The 22941-nt window shown below is 52.4% G+C and overlaps 2 protein-coding genes across 5 annotated transcripts in view; one reads left to right on the forward strand and one right to left on the reverse strand.

Moving 5' to 3' along the window:
• MYCBP (MYC binding protein) overlaps nucleotides 1–22941 on the reverse strand; it is a 227919-nt gene that overhangs the window by 130277 nt on the left and 74701 nt on the right. The window lies entirely within an intron of this gene.
• Nucleotides 5595–21609, forward strand: STK40 (serine/threonine kinase 40). Of its 4 annotated transcripts, none has more exons than XM_081962421.1 (11): nucleotides 5595–5615; nucleotides 10782–10895; nucleotides 11478–11563; nucleotides 13180–13323; nucleotides 13822–14049; nucleotides 14331–14383; nucleotides 16950–17065; nucleotides 17500–17644; nucleotides 17739–17858; nucleotides 18524–18608; nucleotides 19100–21609. In XM_081962421.1, the coding sequence occupies exons 2-11, from the start codon at nucleotides 10790–10792 to the stop codon at nucleotides 19316–19318; spliced, it is 1302 nt and encodes a 433-aa protein (XP_081818547.1). In that variant the 5' UTR covers nucleotides 5595–5615; nucleotides 10782–10789; the 3' UTR covers nucleotides 19319–21609. The 4 variants fall into 4 exon arrangements, with proteins under 4 accessions (XP_081818547.1, XP_081818544.1, XP_081818545.1 ...); XM_081962418.1 differs by lacking the exon at nucleotides 5595–5615 and adding an exon at nucleotides 6899–7017; XM_081962419.1 differs by lacking the exon at nucleotides 5595–5615 and adding an exon at nucleotides 7016–7036.

Consider the following 22941-nt stretch of genomic DNA (forward strand, 5'->3'; position numbering starts at 1 on the left):
TGTGCACTGCTGAGGAGCCGCCTGCACACATTTTCCCATTCCCCTTGCAAGGATCTTGGGCTCGCCAGATGCAAAAAATGCCTAGGTAACAACGTCAGTGCTAGAAGGGGGGGGAGAAAGGAGAAATTTCTCTTCTCAGAAATGTCTTTTCAGTGGAGCTGCGGCAGCCTGCCTGCCTCTTTCTGACATTTCTGAGAAGAGAAACTTCTCCTTTCCCCTCCTTCTCCCTGCCCATTCCCTTCTAGCACTGATGATGTTACCTGGGCATTTTTTGCATCTGGCGAGCCCACGATCCTTGCAAGGGGAATGGGACCATGCGTGCAGGCGGCTCCTCAGCTCCAGCCTCAATCAGCGCAGCCGCGGTCCCCTTCATGTTGATTTAGGAAGGAGAGGAATGGAACCACGTGTGCAGGGGAAGGGAATCACGGCTGCGCTAATCTGAGGCTGTGCACTGCCGAGGAGCCGCCTGCACAAATTTTCCCATTCCCGTTGCAAGGATCGTGGGCTCGCCAGATGCAAAAAATGCCTAGGTAACAACGTCAGTGCTAGAAGGGGGGTGGGGAAAGGAGGAGAAAGGAGAAGTTTCTCTTCTCAGAAATGTCTTTTCAGTGGAGCTGCGGCAGCCTGTCTGTCCCTTTCTGACATTTCTGAGAAAAGAAACTTCTCCGTTTGGGCTGCGCCCGTGCGATCGGAGCAACCACGCGGTTTGATGACGTCACCAGCCTCACCAGTCATAAACATCACCGCACGTCACTGTCTGCAAAGCAAGTGGAAGATCTGAAGGAATGAGAGAAGAAAGACCCAACCTTTTTTTATCATAGTTAAGTATCTTGGCTATCAATCAAAGTGAGAACAGAGCCTGAGACCAGCAAGCCAGCAGTAGAAGGAAGATGGCCCATCTCCTCACAAGCGCAATCTTGACTACACTAGAGCGGTTGGATCACCTGCTGGGGAAAGAATTTCACCAGGGTGGCAACATGATAGAACAGGCTAGACAGTTCCACCACCAGATAGATTTGCAGTTGGCTGAGCAAGCACACCCAGCGTGTGGTCCTCAATGGAACTACATCTATGTGGAGGAAAGAATGAAGAGGTGTTCCTGAAGATTTTATCTTGAGCCCAGCACTGTGCAACATTTTAATAAATGACCTACGAGATTGAAAGGGTGGTCATCAAATTTGCAGATGACAGAAAACGGGACAAATTGCTAAGATTTTGGAAGACAGACTCAAGTTTCAGAAAGATCTTGATAGACTTGAGCATTGGGCCGTATCCAGCAAGATCAAATCAGTGATGTGACACGTAGGTACAAGAGAGGCAGTTACCCAGCCAAACAGTAGTTCCTGTGAGAGGCATCTAGATGTCCTAGTGCAGTGGTGGGCAACCTTTTTTTTCAACTGAGCCAAATCTCGCCAAAACCACGATTGAAATTTATTTTGAGAGCCACATTTTTAAAACCGAAAATACATAGGATGGTACACTGTTTTTAGTTTCAATAAACTCTGGCATTTGAAGCACGCAAGTCTTAAAGCTGTCAAGTTGCAAGACCCTCGCACCCCTAACCCTTTAGAAAAAAAAACCCCAGGGGTCTTCAAACCTGACAGCTTGAAGACTTGTGGACTTCAACTCCCAGAATTCCTCCTCCAGTCATGTTGGTTCAGGAACTCTGGCATTGAAGCATGCAAGTCTTAAAGCTGTCAAGTTGCAAGACCCTTGCACCCCTAACCCTTTAGAAAAAAAACCCAGGGGTCTTCAAACCTGACAGCTTGAAGACTTCTGGACTTCAACTCCCAGAATTCCTCCTCCAGTCATGTTGGCTCAGGAACTCTGGCATTGAAGCATGCAAGTCTTAAAGCTGTCAAGTTGCAAGACCCTCGCACCCCCAACCCTTTAGAAAAAAAACCCCAGGGTCTTCAAACCTGACAGCTTGAAGACTTGTGGACTTCAACTCCCAGAATTCTGAGAATTGGAGTCCACCAAGGGCATCAATCATATTAGCCCAGGGATCTGCAAAATTGGCTCTTAAGACTGGTGGACTTCAACTCCCAGAATTCTGAGAATTGAAGTCCACCAGTCTTAAAACAGCCAACTTTGCAGACCTCTGTGTTAGCCCAAAGCCTGGCGCTGGGCGGGCCTTGCTCCCCCATTGGTGGAGCCCCAAGAAGCGAGGAGGGAGAAAAAGAAACGGAGGCTAAGGAGCTTCTCCCCCGCCCCCTCCCAGCAAAAATCTAACCGGGGAGCCGGGCGGGCAGTAGCAAATTAGCCGATCACGCCGCGTGGGCAGTAGCAAATTAACCGATCACGCGGCGTGATCGGCTAATTTGCTACTGCCCGCCCGGCTCCCCGGTTAGATTTTTGCTGGGAGTGGGCGGGGGAGAAGCTCCTTAGCCTCCGTTTCTTTTTCTGCCTCCTCGCTTCTCATCCCCGCCCGACTTCAGGATCCTCCCTAATCATTGTGGGTCGAAAAGAAAAAAGGGAAAGGGGCGCTTGCTTTGAAGTGCCCGAGAGGAGGGAGGGGAGCGGGCGCCCGGCACACAGAAGAGCCGCATTAAAATGTGTAAAGAGCCGCATGTGGCTCGTGAGCCGCGGCTTGCCGACCACTGTCCTAGTGGATAACTGCTTAAGTATGGTCAGCAATATTCTGCAGCTGCCAAAAAAAGTTGCTAGTTCTAGGCAGCATCAACAGAGGGACAGCATCAAGATCACAAGAATTGATTGTACCGCCCTATGCTGCAGTATTGAGGTCACATTTGGAAGACTGCATCCTGTTCTAGACACCCTGAATAAAAAACATGCCGAGGCCCTCAAAAGAGCACAGAGAAGAGCAACAAAGACAATAAAGGGTCTGGAGTTTAAATCGTATGTTGAAAGACTAAGGGAACTAGCTAAGTTTGGCTTAACAAGAGAGGCTTTGAAGATGCTGGGTATGTCTGCACCGACACTCTTAGGCTGCCTCAGGAGTGCTGAAGTGGAGCTTCTTCTGTAACCAGAGGCAATCCACATCCAAAGAGCCACGGTTTCTGTGCAAAAAGTAACAACCAGGTAGCTTTAGGGATTGGTTTGGGAGCTTCCTTGGATTTACGAGTTTCCCAGCATCATCAAGGGTACCTTCTCTGGAAGAAGAACACCACACCTGCCCCCAGCCATTTGCTTTCCATTCTATTTTGTAGGGCAAAGTTCCCTAGCAAGCTACAATTCCAACAATCAAGCCCATGGCATGAACTACTAGGCCTTCAGAGACTATGTAGAAAGCAGAATAGGATAGGTTGTAGAAAGTAGGGGAGTAGGAAGGGGATAGCTAATAGGAAGAGGAAGGGGATATGAAGTAGGAAGGAACGTGGGACAGGTAGTAGGAAGGGGAGGGGGATAGGAGGAAGGTGGGATAAGTAGTAGGAAGGAGAGGGGAGTGGGTGGTAGGGAGGGGAGGCGACGGGGTGAAACCCTACCGGTTCAGGAGAACCAGTAACGGACATTGGGCCTGGGTCTCCGAACCGGTTGGGACCACTGGCTGGCCATGCCCCCAAACCAGTCCCCCGGTCGCCACCCAGTGGGACTTTCCACCATCTCATCCGGCCTCCCCTACACCCTTCCCTGCGGCCCACAGCCCTGCCATGCTTGCCTGCCTTCCAAGCAGCTTTCCCAGTGTCCCCATGGCCAGCTTGCAAAGGCAGGCAAGCGGAAGGCTTTATGGAAGGCAGGCAAGCATGTCGGGGCCGGCCTGCCACAGGTAAGGGAGCTAGCAGCCTATTCCCTTCCCTGCAGCCCTGCCATGCTTACCTGCCTTCCGCACGGCCTTCCCAGCAGTCCCCCACGCCTGCTTGCCTTCCAAAGTCCAGCCCAGCCCAGCCTGGCCAGTGGGTAGACGGGCGGCCCTTGGTGGAGATGCAGCTGCTGCTCTGTGGCTGAAAGGGGCGGCAGTGGCAACCGTAGTCTGGGAGGGTAGGCGGCGTGCATGTGTAGCAGCCCCAGGACATCCACCTGGCGCCTGCCCTCCCAGAGCACCACCGGCACCGCCGCTGCCCCTCTCAGCCCCAGAGCAGCGGCTGAGTCTCCAGCAAGGGCAGGTTGCCCACCCACTGACTGGCTGGACTGGACACCAACCTCAGAAGGCAAGCGGGAGTGGGGGCCCGCCAGGAAGGCAGCGTGGAAGGCAGGCAAACATGGCAGGGCTGCGAGGAAAGGAGTAGGCTGCTAGCTCCCTTCCCCACGGCCGGCTGACCCCGACATGCTTGCCTGCCTTCTGCTTGCCTGGAGAAAGAGACAAGAAAGAGAGATGGGGGTAGGGGGGAGTGTTTCACCACACTTTACAAGTTAGCCATGCCCACCTGGTCACATGACCACCAAGCCACACTCAAGCCACGCCCACAGAACTGGTAGGGAAATTTTGGATTTCACAATGAAGGGGAGGGGAACAGGTAGGAAGGAGGGGAGATAGGTAGTAAAAAGGGGAGGGGGATAGGAAGGAGAGGAGGGTAGGCTAGGTAGTAGGAAGGGGATAGAATAGGTAGTAGGAAGGGGAGGGGATAGGTAGAGAGGGGAGATAAGTAGTAAAAAGGGGGGATAGGAAGTAAGAAGGGGAGGAGGATAGGATATGTAGTAGGAAGGGGATAGGTAGGAAGGGGAGGGTCATAGGTAGGAGGAAGGGGAGGGAGAGGTAGAAGGAAGTGGAAGAGGGAGATAGGAGGAAGGAAAGGGTGACAGATAGTAGGAAGGGGAGGGGGATAGACAAGGGGGGAGGAGAGGTATTAGGAGAGGGGCATAGTTAAAAGGATAGGTAGGAAGGTTAGGAGATAGGTTAGGGGAAGAAGGCGGAGGGATAGGTAGGAAAGGAGGGAGATAGCTCGGAGGAAGAGGAAGGGACAGGGATAGAAGCAAGGGGAGGGGGATAGGTAGCAGGAAGGGCAGGGGGGATAGGAGGAAGGGGTGAGGGATAGGTAAGTGGAAGGGGAGTGGGTAGGTCGTAGGAAGAGGAGGGGCAAAGTAGGAAGAGGAGGGGATATGTAGTAGGAAGGGGAAGGAATATATAGTAGGAAGGGGAGACTGATAGGTAGGTGGAAGGGGAAGGGTACAGGGAGGGGCAGGGGAAGCAGGGAGAGTAAAGGGCAGGGAACTTAGTGCCCTCCCTTCCCTTCCCCCCCTGTGCAGCTCCCCATCCCAATTTCCCTCCCCTAACCCTAACCTCTTCCCCCACCACGACTCGCCCTGTATCCCTTCTTTCCCTCCACTTCCTGTACCCCACCCCCTGGCCTTCCTCCTACCTAACCCCCTCCCCTTTTTTCAATACCCTTCCCCTTCCTACTACGCATCCCCTTCCCTTCCTACCTATCCCCCTTCCCTTTTTTCTACCCCCTCCCTTGCTAATTACCTTTCCCCCTCCTCTTCCACCTATCCCCTTCCCCTTCCTACTATCTATCCTATCTGTTAGGAATGTAAGCTAAGGTTGGGTCAGCAATATATAAACCATGAGATTAGTCCTGTTTCTTTAAGTACTGCTGTAATGGGATTGGTTGCTGTTGCCTCAAGCAGCCATAAGATGGAGCCAGGAATGGCTGTTAGTTCTCTGTTTGTTAGATGCTGATGGGTGGATACAGCTTGTTAGATGTATGTGAGTTACTGTGAGTTTTGCTGTTAGTGACTTTGTGTGCTGAACTGATTATATGATACTGGTCTGTTGGATGGATCACTCCTTAACTGAGAACATTGATAACTGACTGACTGAACCGTGTGTAATTGAACTCTGATTACCTCTATTTTCCACATAAGTAAAATACTAAATTACTATTCGGTGTCCCTGTATGCTGGTTTGTTTGTTCTTGCACACCGCTCTCATTACGGGGAGCTTATCTAACACTATCCCCCTCCCCTAAATCCTATCCCCCTCCCCTTCCTACTACCTATTCCCCTCCCTTACTCCTACTTGTGCCCCTCCTTCCTACCATATATTCCCCCTCCCCTTCCTACTATCTATGCCTCTCCTTCCTACTATCCGAGCCCCCTCCCCTTGCTTCTATCCCCCTCCCCTTGCCCGCTCCATCTCCTCCTACCTAGCCCTCTCCCCTTCTCCCCATTCCGCTCAGTCTCCTGCTCCTTTCCCTCTACATGGCTGAAAGCCTGAAAAGATTAGAATCCCCCCTCCCTAATTGTCCCTCCCCCTCCCCAACCCCATTGCTACCCCCACCACCAACTCCCCCCCTCTCCCCCACCCTTCCTCCCCCTCATGCTTCACCCTTCCCCTCTCCCTTCCCTCAGAGACCTTGCATGGCTGAAGGCCTGAAAAGATTAGAATTCCCCCCTCCTCAACTGTCCTCCCTCTTCTTCTCTCCCCGCGTCCCTTCCCTCCCCCTTCATACCCTTCCCCTCCTCCCTCCCCCTCCACGTGCTTTGCCTTGAGCACCCAAAGAAGCCGAGCCGCCAGGAACGGAGCTCCCGCCGGCAGGGATGAAGTCCGGAAGCCCCCGGAATTGCCCAGGAGGTGAACCGCCTCCCTTCTAAAGGGCCCCGGCCAGGCAAAGCTCCCCGGAAGCCCCCGAAGCAACCCCTGAAGCTGCCGGGGGGGCGTCCGTTGCACGCGACCCACCGCTGTCCGGATGCGGCTGCCCTTTCCACCGAAGGACAGGAAGAAGGGGGGTGAAACTCTGAGTAAGAAGAATCCATCTGGAAGCCTTCGGGGAATATACACCAGCGATGCGATGCGAGGCTGCTCCCCAAACCACACCGTGAAGCCACCGATGGGAGGACACCGCCTGAGTTCCCGCCCCGCCCCGCGGTGACGAGCGAAGGGCGGGTAAGGCGGCCCCACCCTCCCCTCCAGGCCACACCCCCCGCGGCCCCGGCAGCAAGGGGGCGGGGGAGGCGCCCACGTGCTCTCTCGCTTGCTCGCCCGGCCAATCCGGGGGCGGGGGCGGGGTCCCGACGTCCCTTTGCGTCACGTCCGCCGTGAGGGGCCGAGGCGGGCGCCCGAGCGGGAGGCGGCCTGGCGAGCGGGGCCGGCGGGGCCGGGCCCGGTGGCGGCAATGGGTGAGGGGCGCGGCGATGGGTGAGGGGCGGAGGCCTCAGCGGGCGGACGCTTCCGTCGCACCCTGGGTCGAAGGCGCCCGGCGCTCTCCCGGAAAAGGAGCCGAGGCTGCCGGGCGGCGGTTCTGCGGGAGGGGCCGCGGAGAGGCCGCCCCTGGAAGCGGCGAAGAAGCCCCTAGGTTCGGGGCGACTCCTCTCCGCGGTCCTTGGGCCGGCTTGGCGGCGAGGTCACCGCTCCTCTCGTTCTGCGGCGCTGGGCAGTCCTGGAGGCTGAGAAGGGAAGCCGCCGCGGATCCCCTCGGAGGCCCCGGGAGGGAGAGCGACGGGCCGGCTCGCGCAGCCTCTGCCCCGGGGTCCCGCTTAGCCAACCCTCCGCCGCCTGATCGGGAAACCAAAAGCCCCGCGTGGAGCTGCCCGGCCTTTGGGAACGCGAGCCGGCAGCCATGCGGGGCCTGTCGACTCGTCCCAGGGCCCGGAGGGGGGGCGGCTCCTGACGTGCCTGCCCAGCCGAAATCGGCCCCGGCTGCCTTGGGCGAGTCCGTTGCACGTGCAGGAGCCCCCCGGGCCGCTTCGCAAGAGGCGCTGTGGGGGAAGAGCCGAGGTCTGCCTGGGGGGGGGGGCGAGGGGAGGGGGCCGAAAGAAGGCTGGGCCTCCTCTCGGCCCTTCTGGGGACTGAGAAGGCTGGGGAGGGGGGAAGCAGGCGGGCCACGGGGGTGGGGGGTGTAGCTGTAGTCTCTCCCTTCCCCAACAGCCTCCTGTGTGTGTCTGCAGATCATAATATCCCTGAAGCTTCCCAGGGCTGATCAGAAGGAAGCTGCCAATCTTCTTCCTCCCTCCCTTTCCTGTAAGAGAGGAGACCTTCATGCCAAGCCAGGACTTGGAGAGCAAGCCTTTCATACATCTGGGTAGAAGGCTTCCTTTCAGTCTGGATTCTCTCCCAAAATTGAAGAAATGCAGGTTAATTGTTCTCACTGTTAGGAATTCTCTCCCTAGGTCTAGGTTGCTAGAACTCCAGGGTTACAGAACGGCTGCTGCTCTTCTGAAGCTGCATAGCTTTCTTTTACTCACTTGGTCTTCGTGCCCACAATTGGGATTGAAAGGGAACCCTTACGGTTACTTTGAGTAAATGAATGAAGGGAAATATATGTGTCCCTGGATAATGTTACAGGATCAAATCTCGGTTGGTCACTGGACCAGGGATGGATTCTTCCGAGCTTTCATTCTCATGCTGAGTAGCAGGAGTCTGAAAACTCAGAAGAGTAAATCTCTCATCCCAGTGACTGACCAAGATTCGATCTTGCAACTTTGAGCTAAGTTTGCCAAGCCCACATAGTTCACATACCATCCACCAGCAAGCAGCTCTAAAATAAGATTGCCTGGAAATGGCCTAAAAAAAGAGGTGCATGCTTAGAAAACTGATCTTTTGCATCTTGTTTAATATTAAGATGAACAGGAGCAAATTTTGTACTGTCCCATGAAGATTTTAACATACTTGTATTGTGTCAAGGTGGATAAATAGGAATCGAATTTATGTCTGTTGTTCAAGGATTTGATAGCTCAGCAGGATTTCTTGCCTTGCATCCTAGTATGCACTTTCGTATATTTCTCAGAATTGTCCCACTGAATCAATGAGGATTTATTCCTTGATAAATGTATTCCTTTATTCCTTCTTGAGCTGATAGCAGATCAGTACAGACGCGTGGCAAAATACACAATATAAGTTCATCTTCTACATACAATAATGTAAAATGATGCCAATGTTAGTTTAAGAAGGACTTTTATTAAGGATATGGTGAAAGTTCTTGAGATCCAGCACAGTTTTTCTTTCTGGCGAATATTTTAATTCCAAGGCCATCCAGAATTTTCACCAACCTGTGAGTGAAACTTGATCAAAATGTGGGTTGGGTTGGCTAGTCAGCAGTGTGGCTCTAGCTGGCATGCTGTCACCAGGAAGGCAGCACATCGTAATAATTGTGTATTCAGAGTTCTGCTTCCTGATGAAATATGGCTGTTTTTCTTTTGTCCTTGGGAACATTGCTGTTAGCATGACACAAAGCTGAAGCTAAAATCTAACAAGATCAGGCTCCCCCAACCTGTACTGCTTCTCTGACCAATTAAAAGTAAAAAAAAAATAAGTTCACTCTAGTTCATGCTAACCTAATCAGGGCTCAGCAAGGTTGCCTTTCAGATAGGAGATTGCTAGGAAATTTCCAATCTCTGAAGACTGACGTGTTAAAAAAAAAAAAACTCCAAAAAGAATTTGGAGGTTTGATGTAGCTGAAATTCCATGTGTGTTGACAAGTCAAAATCAAATGGAGGGAAAGCCTACTTTAAAGCAGGGGTGTCAAACTCATGTCATCGTGGCGGCGTCATGTGACCTATCAGGACTTCTTTACCCTTCGCTAAACCGGGCCTGGGTGTGGCCAGTGCGTGACACATCTGGCCCACAGACTGCGCTGCTTTAAAGCATTCCCCTAAGTGCTTCAGAGTGGATATGGCTTAGACTCAATTGGGCAAGGAGACTTATTCAGTACACAAGATCTGCTTTTGTTCGTGTCAGAACTTCGTCTCGGTTGATCCCAAAAGCAAAGCTGAACCAGATCTGGTTATTTAGGGTTAGGTCTGGTTGGGAATTCCAGGGCCAATGACAATCCGAGAAGTAGATGGTGACAAACTGCATGGAAGCCATCCCCAAGGCTCAATCGTGACTTAAGTTCTTTGCCTTTACGTCCATCCATTGGTTTGCATTACTGACACACCCATTTGGGCCAGACTGTGTACTGGATCTGATGAAAGCCCTTGGCTCAGTGGCCTTCATTTCAGGAACCTAACTCTGGCAAGAGACCTTTGCAGGAACGCTTCCTGTACAGAGCCAAGAGAAAAGTGGCAACTATGGATCGGGGCAGACTGGCCTCCCCTTGGTGACTTTGGAGCAGTGATCAGAGCCATTGTTCCCTGCGCGTTCTTCTGTTTCGATGGGCCTCAAAAACACAACTGTATTAAATTGAGTATTCCTAGGATGGTGATCTTTGTATTGTAGGGTTTATTGTGCATATCTGGGCCTGTCTGTCGCTTTTCTGCAGGTGATGTTTTTGTGCTCTACCTGGTACATTTTGTTGCCTCAGTGAAGTCCTTAGAAGAGATACACAGGCAACATGTGGACCGGTGGACACATTCTTTTTTTTTGTGCCAGTGATATCAGACCGGCAGATTAGCATATGTGGCTGCCCTGTGTTCTTTCAAAGCCAAAGCATTCCTTGACTTTCTCCCCAGTCGTCTTTGCTAGGGAGACGGGCAGGATCTTCCATGAGCTCATGGCCCTCTTTGTTGAAGTACCACACGCTTTGGGGAGATGCCTTCAGCCCCTTGCCATTAGGGCTGGTCTCCTCAATTTCTATTGGCTGTAGCAGCATGAGTTGCAGCTGGTGTTTCAAGTCTGCTGAGACCAGCCGAAGAGTCCAAAAAGGAGGAGTTCATCAGTTCCGCACATTAAATGGCTTTAGTAGTGCAGGAACTTCTCTTGTACTTGCCCTGTTCCTCTTGGTGCTTCTGCCATGGGTGCGCAGCCCTGGTGCCAGAGGCCTGAATTAGTTCACAGTCCCTTTGCTGAACTCATCCGTGGAATGCAGGGAGGGGAGGGAGACCTAATGCAGTGGGTCCTTACTAGGTTTCTCTCTCTGACCGTTATAAGCTCCTGTGTGGTAGTTGCGATAGGAAATCTCCTTTGAGAAAACGAATTAGGCTTAAAGCAGCCTCTCCCTTTGCAGAACTCAGGATGAAGCGACGAACCTCCGATAGAGGCGGTGGGGAAACATCCGCCAAGGTCCTCTGCCCAGGGATTTCCAGCAGTAACACCAAAAGAGCCGGACCTTTCATTCTTGGTGAGTAAGAAGGGATTCTTGCCCCCAGGGATATTGTCACTGACTTGCACCTATTCAGTGCTGTAAGATCATGAGGCGTGCAGGACGCTTCCTTTGCCTGATGAGTTCTGCCATCAAACAGGATGACATTCCTGGTCCCCGACAAACAGACAATCTATTCAGCCAGGCTGCAGCCCAGTAGAACTCCTCAAAGGTGTCCCAGCCTCTTTTCGTCACCAGATGGGATGAGGGTCGGAGCAGCGTTTGTGAATAAAGGTTTTGAATCCTTTTCTGCTGTGGTCACTGCCAGCATAATTGTCCCTAGTACCCCAGTGCGACTTGCTCATCAAGAAAAGGTGGGCCACAAATGTCAAAACTACGAAATTCATCTTGAGCTGCACTTTCTCAGAAAAGAGGGCAACGCACTACAGGGTTGACACTTCGGGCTCTGGTTCCAGAGCAGATGGCCATGGCATTTTCCTGCTCTTGTGTGGAGCCATCTCCATGTCAGCTTCCTATTGGCCATCTCTGTGGCTTGAGGGAAAAGACATCTTGCTGGGCAGAGAGGCTAACGGGGCAGGTGTTCTATTTTTATGTTCCCAGGTCCACGTTTGGGCAACTCCCCAGTGCCTAGCATTGTGCAGTGCTTGGCAAGAAAGGATGGGACAGATGACTTCTATCAGCTGAAGGTAAGGAGCAATTTACACAAGCCATTTCCCCAAAATAACTGACATGAAAGAGTGTTTAAACCCTAAAGATCTGCTGAACTGCAGAATCTTTGAAGGTGGGATCCAATGCAGCAAATATTAACAGGAGCCCTGGCCGTGCAGTGGTTAGACTGCAGTATTGCAGACAAATTCTGCCCACAGGCAGGAGGGCAGATCCTAATGGGGCTTCAGGTTGACTCAGCCTTCCAGCCTTCTGTAGCCAGGAAAATGAAGACCAAATTGTTGGGGGAAATATGCAAATAATGCTTTGACACTATAAACACCCAGAACACCCTAAGTGCTATTGCTAAATAACAATAGCGCTTAGACTTACATACCGCTTCATAGTGCTTTACCACCCTCTCTAAGCCGCTTACAGAGTCAGCCTATGGCCCCCAACCATCTGGGTCCTCTGAATACTATTTGGTAAGAAGAGAGAGTGGTGGGCAAGACCGGGTCGATCATCTGTGGAAGGTCAATGTGCAGTGGGGGCATCACAATCGAAACCTGGGTGGTTCTCCTCAAGTGATACTCAGCCCTTTCGAGGAGTGATGCCTTCTGCAGCTGTCCCGTCCCCAAAGCCACAGCAGCCCCTTTGACGCTCTGATGCTTTTCCAGAGGGCTCAGGTGGAGAGAGGCCTTCCTTACACCTTCACTGTTGCTTGCTGACTCTGGGGCTGATACAAGATTAAGATGTGAAAACTGTTACATGCCTTAGAACAGAGATGGCGAACCTATGGCACGCGTGCCATAGGTGGCACGCGGAGCCACTTGTCAGGGCACGCGAGGCACTGTGCTCTCAGCTGGCCAGCGCGCATGCGCGCGCTGGCCAGCTGAGTTCACCATTTTTCACCCTCCCCAGACTCCAGGAGCCTGGGGAGGGTGAAAAGAGCCTCCCCCGCCCCCCGGAGGCCCTCCAGAGGCTTCAGGGACTGTCCGGAGGCTTCGGGGACCCTCCGGAGGCTTCCCTGACGCCTTTGGAGCGCTCAAAACGACCCTCCGAGCAAACCGGAAATGACTTCCGGTTTGCTCGGAGGGTCATTTTAAGTAAGCGTTCCAAAGGTGTCAGGGAAGCCTCCGGACGATCCCTGAAGCCTCCGGAGGGCCTCCGGGGGGGCGAGGGAGGCTCTTTTCGCCCTCCCCAGGCTCCTATAAAGCCTCTGGAGCCTGGGGAGAGCGAAAAAAGCATGTAAAAATGGGGGGAGTGCCTTTTGTGCACGCATGCGCACTGGGGGGTCGCGCATTGCATTATGGGTGTGGCACGCCCGCACACAACCCCCCTGCGCTCCCCCCACTTGTGCCACACGAGCCAAAAAAGGTTCGCCATCGCTGCCCTAGAACCCTTCAACCTCCAAGTCCGTGCCCCAGGCATAGCAACAGGGCATAGGAGTACTATTGGGGAAAGGTGTTCCCCCTTGGCTTGAGCCAGACCAAAAAGGAAAGTAGGGCCTCCTTTCTTTAAGATGCCAACTTTGCGCTCCAAGGTGATCCGTGCCCTGCTGTGATTTTGCTCACCTTGCACTGAGACTGGCGCTTTCTGGCTTCCCTGCAAAAAAGGTCCTGTCTTGAGCCGCTCTTCCTTTCTCTTATTCCCAAAGATCCTCACCTTGGAGGACAAGAAGGACCATGGCACAGAAACCCAAGAGGAACGTCAGGGCAAAATGCTGCTGCATACCGAGTTCTCCCTACTCTCCCTCTTGCACAATCAGGATGGGGTGGTCCATCATCATGGCCTTTTCCAGGTAGGGAAGGCACTGACCTGGTGGAGCCTCGAGAGGCTTTCTCGATCCTCCCAATGGCGCAGCCCATGTTCATCGGTTTTGGGGACATCATGGTTTTGATGTCATGTGCTGCTCGCAGGAGCTACCACAGTCCCAGTCCATCGTCTCTGCCTGTTAGGCTCTGCCCATCAAATGCCCCTCTGTGCCAGTTTACTTACAATTGCTTAAGCAAGGGGAGAGACTGTCCTCAGGGAGCCTTTGGCAAATCTGGGACATGCTTGCTGGGAAGAATGTGACGCTTCCGGTAAGACCAATCGTTTCTGCACCCACCCACTCCTTCCCCAAGTCTCTGAGAATTTCATTAATGGTTGTAAAGAGCAATCATTTTGCACAGGTGCAAAACCTGCAGTGGTAGCTCTTGTGGAGAAGCAGCATAGAGTGGGCCTGTGTCTAATCAGTGGGTAGGGTGGGCGTCTCCCTGCTCAATTAACTCTGGTCCCTGCGACTTGGACTATGCAGGACCGAACCTGCGAGCTGGTGGAAGATCTGGAGTCCAGTCGGATGGTCCGAAAAATGAAGAAACGTATTTGTTTAGTGTTGGACTGCCTCTGTGCCCATGACTTCAGTGACAAGACGGCGGATCTCATCAATCTCCAGCACTACGTCATCAAAGAGAAGCGGCTCAGTGAACGAGAGACCGTTGTCATCTTCTATGATGTTGTGCGGGTGGTGGAAGCCTTGCACAAGGTAACATGTTTCTGCACTTATTCCACAGTACGAGAGCAGCCATGTTACAGAGTGCACACCGGCCCAGAATCCTGCACGGCTAGAACGTTGCGGTCAGGGCACCAACCCTAAATTTTACTGAGAGTTGTTTGTCACCTGCCTTGGCAGGAGCAAAAGGACAGAAGTCGGAAGTGAGCCGGGCACTTCTCTCAGGGGATTCCACCGGGGGCTTTGTTTGGGTCTTCTGCATTGGGCAGAATAACCTCAGTTCTTCTAATTGCAGGATTGTTTTATTTTTGCAGAAGAACATTGTGCACAGAGACTTGAAACTGGGGAACATGGTGCTAAACAAAAGGTGTGTTCCTTCTGCAAATTGCTCGGCCAGGGGATGGTTGAGGGTTCCCAGAGGGTCTTGACTTGCTCTTTGCACACAGCTGGGGAAGTGGGTAGCAGGTTTTCTGCAGAGACCCCTGAAGAGTTTCAACTGCTGTGTCATATCCAGGGCAGATGGATATGGACCCTAACCCTAACCCTCTTTTTGTTCTCTGGTGGGCAAAGGCCCAAGAATGGGCGACGCTTCATGAGGGGCAGTTGGTAGCGCTGGAAGAGCCAGTCAGGAATTGGGAGGCTGGCCCTGTGGGGCTCTCGTCTGTGATGCAGACAGACAGAAAGTTCATTTCAGCCATGACCAGGGAAAGTGCCTTCATTAAAGCAAACGGCACAAAAGTATCCCTTAACAACAAAAGCTATTAGCAACCATTTGAGGACAATCGCCCCTGGTGTAGCTACTCTGCCAGTCACCAGGGAGACCAGGCTGGCTAGCTGTCTTCCAGAGAGCCTAGATCCAAGAGGCTGCCCACTTCATCTCTTCATTATGCCCAGGCAGACCGAGGCATGTATCTGGGCAGCAAAAGCAGCGTTTTAAGGCTTCGGCAGCAACCCTCTGACCTGCTTTCCTTCCCTCGTGGGGAAAGTCCTGTCCAGACTCTGGGTGGGAAGAACTGGTCCAGCAGCCTCCAACCAGATTGTGAGAATTCCTGAATGCCTGCAGCTCTCTGGCCTTGGAAAGGAGGCCGAATCGGCTTAGTTTGGGATTCGTCTGAGAGGCTTTGGAGGAAAAAGGAGCTCTTATTTAGAGGCTGAAATTCACCCCTTGTGTGGGGGGGAAGCAGGTCCCAAAAGCTCTCTGCTCTGGGGATACTCTTGGTTCCAGCCTCAGAAAGAGAAGCTCAGGCAAACTTACTTTGGCTTCTGCCACCTACAGCTTTTCCTAACCTCACCCTTTTGACCCATATTTTGGCCATGTCCCGGTCAAGGGGCTACAGGGTGGTCTGTGAGAAAGCGGTTTGGAACAAGGAGCTGCTGAGGTTTTGACCAGGATTCGTAGATTTGAACATTCTGAGCAGAATTGATAGCTTCAAGTAGTTTGAGGTCAGGGAGCCTGAAGGGCAGTTCCTTCCCTCTGAGCTCAGTTGTGATTTCTTTTATGCACTGACCTGGATAAGGGCTGGATCCTGAAAAATCTGGAACTCGTGTCTGCTTCTGGACACTACAGTCTAAAGCAACATGGACAAAGTTCAGCATCTTCAGAGAACGGGTACCAAAAGGAAGGAGGGAATGGAAACCCAAGCTCAAGCAACTGGCCATGTTTAGCTTGAGGGGAAGGACGCCGGCCACTGTCTTGGGACAGCTGAAAGGCGAGGAGGAGGGGGTGGGCCTCTGTTGCTGGAGTGGGGGGAGCACAAGGCTGGATTGGCCTTTGGAGGTCATCCTGCAGCTGCAAAAGCCCCTCCTACCGTGAGAGAGAGAGAGAGAGAGAGAGAAATGACAAAGTAACTCTTGCTTGCCAAATGTCCCTTCTTCTGCTTTATAGGAAATCCATCCTAATTCTGTGTTTGTCTGAGCTGGAAGTTTTTTTCTTTTTGAAGCCAATGTTAAGTGAGATAGAACACCAAAATATTTGTTGCTCTATGAAATCTTCCAATTTAATTCTGCTTTTAATTCAGAATTAAATTGATGGTCCTTCTCTCAAAGAGTTTTGTTTTAAGGTGCTGTGTTTATATGACAGCAATTTGGCACTACTCCTTTTCTAAGGTTCTGAGGATTTTTACCCAGCTGTGTGAAATAGAAAGAAAGCTATGCCTGCACTGCTTGTTCCCTCGGGTGTGAGGGATGATGGTGGTGGGTATTCTCAGGCGACATTAGCCTTCCCTCTGTCCCCAGTGCAGCACCCAGGATTCTCTTCTGCCCCCTCTTCCACTGCAGGCTCCCAACCCCACCCCCCTCAGATAGGAGGCTTGAGGCTGAAGGACTGGACCAAAGCCAAAGAGAGACAGAGAGCTTTTGGGCAGTCCTAGTTCTCCAAAGTCTTACAAGTCAATACAGGGTCACAATACTTACCCCTGGAGGCTATTTAAATTGGGGAGCATTCAGATCAAATCAGTCCCATCGGTCGTGAAAGCTGACTGGATGCTCCTCTATTGGGACTCTGCTTATCCATCCTAAAATCATAGAATTGTAGAGTTGGAAGGAACCACAAGGATCGTTTGCCCCAACCCTCTGCAGTATATAAAGAGTTACACCAACTGTCAGAGTTAGCTGTCCAGCCCCTTAAAAAGCTCCAGAGACTAAAAACTCATAAGCTCCATCGATAGACTGTTCCACTGTTGTATGTATCTTGCCATATATTGAAATGAAATATAACCACAGCTTATATCAGTATTTTCTGATGGTCGTAGAAAACAGTTGATAACTATCTTCTCTGGGATTCACAAGCCTGAACGCAGCTCTCACTTCTTCCCTGTGTGAACCTCCTATGTTCCTTCAGTCCGTTTCAGGATCTTGTATCGCCTGTGTTGCCCTCCTCTGAATCCCCTCCAGTTTCTCTCTCCACTTCTATTCTAATTCTGTCTTTGCCTCAGGACGCACCGAATTACAATCACCAACTTCTGTCTTGGGAAGCATTTGGTGAGTGAGGATGACCTGCTGAAGGACCAGCGGGGCAGCCCCGCCTACATTAGTCCTGATGTCCTCAGCGGTAAGTAGCATCCCTTTCTCCAGGATGTCTCCGGCAGCCCTTTTTCCCCCCCGGAGGCTTCCCTTCCTTTCTGACGCTGCTGCCTCCCCTCTATTCCCTTTTCTGAAACATCTCAGGCGTCTGGAAGTGGGTGGGTTTCCAGACCTTTTCTAGCTTGCTCCAGACAGAGCTACAATGGCTCTAAAACCTCATTTTCTCGGCTGGCTGGTGGCCTGGCGGATGGAAAAGAGATTCCGCTTGTTGTGACTGGGAGAGAGGGGAAAAGGGGAGCTCTGGCATCTTTACTCCTCCTCTCCCAGCTTCCACACACTTGCAGCTTGGGGGAGGCCTCCTTCTCCCAGTGCAGAAAGAACGTGAGCTCAACCAGCAGGGCAGTGCAGCCTCTGCTCCTTAGTGGGCCATGCTAGCCTCCGGGTGCCTCCTCTGCCCTGCAGGTCGGCCATACCGTGGCAAGCCCAGTGACATGTGGGCGCTGGGAGTAGTCCTCTTCACCATGCTCTACGGCCAGTTCCCCTTCTACGACAGCATCCCCCAGGAGCTCTTCCGCAAGATCAAGGCTGCCGAGTACGCCATCCCAGAGTGAGTGAAAGCAGCTCCCCTGAATCCCGCCTCTTTCTGGCTCTGGGGGTTCAGGTCCCGGCCATCCTCCTAACCCCTCCCTGTTCTCAAGCAGGGACGGGCGGGTGTCCGAAAACACTGTCTGTTTGATTCGGAAGCTGCTGGTCTTGGACCCTCAGCAGCGCCTGGCAGCTTCGGAAGTGCTTGAATCCCTCAGCTCCATAATTACATCCTGGTGAGTGGGGTGGGGGATGTGAGGGTGGGGCTGCCCCAGGAGGGCAGGAGGGGTTGGAGTGGCTCTGCCCTGCATGCCAACCCAAACCTCGCCAGATGGAGGGTAAGTTGGATTGGGCTGCCCTCCTTCATCCGTCCAAAGGCGGAGTCCTCTGGGGCAGCTTCTGTGTTTGGCACCTCCCTTGTTTTGCCTTTTCCTCTGGCAAGGAAGCCGCTTTCTGCCCCCCTTGAGAGGCTGCCTTTGTAGAGGTTTCAACCAGATGGAAGAACTGAGAGAGCTCCTCTGGGGTCTCCAACCAGGTGGCCAAAGGAGATTTGGTTCTGGATGCATTTGTTGTTGGGTCGCACAGATGGGAGAGATGATGGGTGCAGACAGGATGCCAAGCTGGCCGACTCCTGGCCCGTCATTGCTAGTCTTTGGGTAGCTCTGGCAAGGGCAGCATCCCAGCTCTGCACCATGAACTGAAAGGTGTTGTCCCTGTTCTCCCTCCCCCATCCTGATGGAGGAGCACCTAGGCTAAGAATGGCTGCTGTGGCCTGCACTCTCACCCTCTCTGGGTTGGCTAGGAAACGCTCTCCCTGGGCTGGGCCAAACCTGGGAGCCCAGTGACGGCCTCCTGGCAGGAGCCTTTGCCCTGCTGATCAGCAAGCCTTTGTCTCCCGCAGGCAGTCCATGTCCTCCCTCAGTGGGCCCTTGCAGGTGGTGCCCGATGTCGACGATCAGGTGGTCAACCCAGAACACGCGCATGAGGTAAGATTTGCCATCCCAGCCTGGAGGGTCTCAGACTGAGCATCATCCCAGCTGCTGTTGCTGTCTGGTCCTTTTCCTTCTGAGCCTTTTCCAGCAGCTTCTTCCAGGCCCTTCGGGCCCCCTCTGGGCAGGGTCTCTGTCTGCACAGGTGCCTGCAAGGAGAGCAGTGAAGGCCCGGGATGGTTTAGCTCGGGATTGGCCTCAGCTGCTGACATTTCTGTGTCTGTTGCTGTCCCAACTCCTCTCATAGGCTTCTCCCTGTTAGTCGGACGGGCAGTCGATGCAAACTGGCATTTTCTGCTGCCAGGGGATCAGTGGCATGGAAACATGTAAGCGTGTGTGTGCGCAGGGAGAATAGGCAGGGCTCTCCTGAAAGCTACTTGCCAGACTGTCTACCCTGCTCCTTACTGAGGCTGGGATTCTTGGGGTGGCAAAAGGCAGGGAGGGACGGACACAGTTCTGGTCCCCAAAAGGCTTTCTCCTCCCTGCAGGCAAAGGTGAGCGAGGAATGTTCTCAGTACGAGTTTGAGAATTACATGAGGCAGCAGCTCTTGCTAGCGGAGGAGAAGAACACGCTCCACGAGGCAAAGCACTTCCTGCAGAAGCGGCAGTTTGGCAGCGTCCCTCCAGTGAGGCGCCTTGGTCACGATGCCCAGCCCATGAATGCCCTGGACGCCGCCGTCCTCGCACAGCGCTACCTTCGGAAGTAGCTCCCACAGGAGGCAGGAGTCGCGCTTCACCTGCCCAGCCTGGCACAAGAGTCAGTGCCTGGGTGCCAAGCGATGCAGCGGTCTTCTCCGCGTAACGATGGGCTTTGCTTGCCAGGGCTCCCCAAGAGGACAAGCGAAAGACCCCTGGCTGGGACCAGCACCTGTGGATTTGAACTCCCGTCCCAGAGAGTAGCAGCCTGCTTTTACTTCTGACTCTAAAATCTACCTCTCTGCCTTTTTTAACCACACTGTTCTCCAGACTGAAATGTAGAGCAGTTTTGGCAAAGGTGGTCTCAGCAGGCTCTTTTCCTCACGCAAACTCTGGAAAGCAGGTGGACTGCATTTCGCTCCATACGGTTTGAATAAGCTTCATTGTTATTTTCTCCATTGTCCGTCACACCTTTAAGAAGGTGACTCCTTCTTAAACCCATTTCTGTTCAATACTCTGGGTTCTGTTTTCAGTTTAATCCCCAGGTTGAATTAATTTGTGCAGGCATTAATTTTGCACACCACAGCCTTGCAAAATGCTTGTTGAACTGAGAAAATTTGCTTGCAGATTCCAGCAGGGGGAAGTTTCAGCCCAGAGCTGTTTAAAATGTAGCTTTTCTGGAGACCAAAGTCTCCGAGCCACTGAATTATTTTGGATCTCCTGGGTGTTCTGTTTTGGTTTTGATTTTTTTAAATGGTAGCTTTTGAAAAGTGCAGTAATGTTGCATTAATTCTGTTTTTATCTCTTGCCCCATTAACCACGGAGGCATGTTTGAAGGGATAAATTTTTGATAATGTGAAAGAGGGGGAGTTGTCCCTTCCCTCTTCCTTCTATTCCATCCCCCCACTTACAGACCTCACCTCAGTCCCCCCCCCCCCACGTGCTCTTGGCACACTTTCGTCATTGTCTCTGGTCACAGCACTTGCCTGTATGCACAGGTTGGGGAGGGGGGCGTTGTCCCTTGCTCCAAGCTAGGATGGGGCTGTGTGAGGCCTGAGCCATGGGGGTTTTGGGGACTGGATGCCTTTCTTGCCAGGTAAGTCATGCACAGCATCCTGTGGAGGCAATTCTGTCTCCTGTTTCCTTTTCTCTTCCATCATCAATTCGCTTTCCAGCAATGTTGGCTGTCCTTTGGAAGACCTGGATGCTGGTAGCCTGGAGCAATCCCGTCAGACAGTGCTTGGCATGAGGGGGTTGAGCAAAAAAACCCTTCGGAAGCCATTTCCCTCATGATTGAAGTAGTACAGCAGATTTCTGACTGGTGCACAGGAGAAAAAATAACAGCTCCAACCAGGTCTAGAAATCTGGTGAAATCCAGGTGAGGCTTAGCTTGTCCTTTGGAACCGCTCCACAGGAGACGGGTGCAGACGGTTGGTCTCTGGGAAATAGCAGAGGAGCCTGCCTCAAGAGCTAGGTAACCCCCACCCCACCTTCTCTCTTTGCGGCTGTAGAATCCAGGCCAGCAAATAGGGTCCTTTCCCAGCAGCTTTGCCCAAGGATGGCAGCAGCAGCAGCAGCCCTTGTTGGCTGAAGTGGAAAGTTGTGCACTTCGCCTTGGAGCTGCTTTTCCACAGCCTTCCAGGGAGCTGCCTTCCCATCTCCTGGGGGACCCTGTTGCAAGGGAGCCCTGAGGATGAATCCCAAGGGTGAGAGAGGAGGCGCTTCTGGGGTAAATGTGGGAGACATACAGACATAGTCCTGTGGGAAAGCGCTCTGCAGGGATGTGTGCTCAGGAAGGAGCCCTTGGGGGCCTCGCCTGCAGTGCAGCTTTCCGGCCTGCTTTAAGTTCCACCCCTGATTTACATCTTCCCATAGAAAGGTTGCAAGCAGAAGCTGCCTGGGGAAGGAGGGCTGATCAGGCTCTTCCCAGGAGAGGAGCAGGAGGCTGTACCAGGGGAGTCATCTCCAAATCCTTGGAATGCTAACTTATTCATAGCTCTGCCCTCTTCCCACTTTTAATTTCTTCACCCTTCCCCAAGATAAGTTAATATGTCTGAATGACCTGGTCCTTCTCCCACCCTTGACAAAAATAGCAATACTCCATGGAGTTGGGTGTTGGGCGTTCCACCATCTTTTGCAATAAAAAGCTGTCTGGAAAGGGAGCCTGGGGTGGGGGGGGTGGGGGGGCTGGGAAGGGATGTTGTGAGTACTGGGTTGGCTTGGGGAGATGTCATGTTGGGTGAGACACCACAGACAAAATCCCTCTTGTAAAAAACTTGCGAAGAACGTTTGTATAGAGACCTATTTTTGTATTACACCCACCTAATCCAGCATGCCAGCAATAAAATTCCATAATGTAGAATTCATGCACTCAGAAGTCTGATTATTTCAAGAGTTCCCCTACCCCACCCCTTCCAGGATGGGATACGGAAAACTCAGAGTTCTTTTGTAAGAGCTTTTTACTCATCTCTTTTGACAGCTGTTTCTGGCCTGTATCTCTGGGGAAGTGTAGGTGGCAACACTTCCTATCTCTAAAGCTTCAGCTGGGGCAGGCAGCACCCTTGCCTTGCTTAAATGCAAGCAGATCATTCTGGAACATCTGGGCACAGAAACGTTCTCCAATTATGAAGATCAGTGTTGAATGGCAGTAAAAGCACAGAGAAGTTCTCATTCAGGGACCTGGCTATGTTTCATTGTTGTAGAATGAGGTCACCCATCAGTATGGTATCTGGTATCAGCATGTTGAAGGCACCCAATTATATATCTCCACCCCTCGCCAGACATTGGCTGCTGTGGTGATGCTGGCCAAGTGCTTGCAGGCTATCAAGGAGGAACCTTGGCAAAGGGAGAGGCTTTGGGGGGCTTGTGCTTGAGGAGGCAGGGGGCAGCCATGGTTTGGGGTGGGGCTGGGCTTTGCACAGATTCAACTGGTGCACCCAAATACGCCCTTTCCTGGACCAGCAGGCCTGGCTCATGGCCACTCGTGTCCTGCTCACATCCCATTTACTTCAATGCACACTACATGGGGCTGCCCTTGGAGACCGTCCAAAAGTTGCTGCCGATCCAAACACAGTGATGTGCCCAGTAATTAGTTCCCCTCGGTTTGCCTGTGTAACACCCATCACAGCTGCACTGGCTTGTAGGTTCTTTCCAAGTGCAATTCAAAGGTGCTGCTCATCGCCTTTAAAGTCCTAACTAGGTCAGGGACAGGTTATCTGCCCCTCCCTAAGGACATCTATTTATCCTACCACGTTAGATAGAGTGGGTGCACATAGGCTCCTAGTCCTGGCCCTTAAATATTGCCATCTTGTGGGAGCAAGGAAGCCTGCATTGTCCGTAGTGGCTCCTGCCCCATGGAGCGCTGTTTCCCCCTGCATTTTGGCAGGCCTTAACCTTCCAAAAAGCACTGCTGGCCCAGCTTTTCTCCCAAGAGCTGAGATAGAATGAGGTGGCTGCATGTTGGAAGCTTAATTTAGTGCCAGTTTTTTTTGTTTTAAAGTGTATGCCTTTTAATAGTTTTTTTTATTTAAACTTGCATGCTGCCCATTGTGCCATCTCTGTGGCTTCCATTCCATTAAAACAGACCATAAAACATTAAATAGGGATCATAAATTTAAATTTAAAATAAAACTAAGCAAGATAGAGAGGAATCCAAGGGCGCACAGGAAGGAGGTGGAGTGTTGCCTCCTTCATT

This window comes from Natrix helvetica, assembly GCF_964273705.1.
Source record: "Natrix helvetica genome assembly, chromosome: 9".
NCBI classification, from domain to species: Eukaryota; Metazoa; Chordata; class Lepidosauria; order Squamata; family Natricidae; genus Natrix; species Natrix helvetica.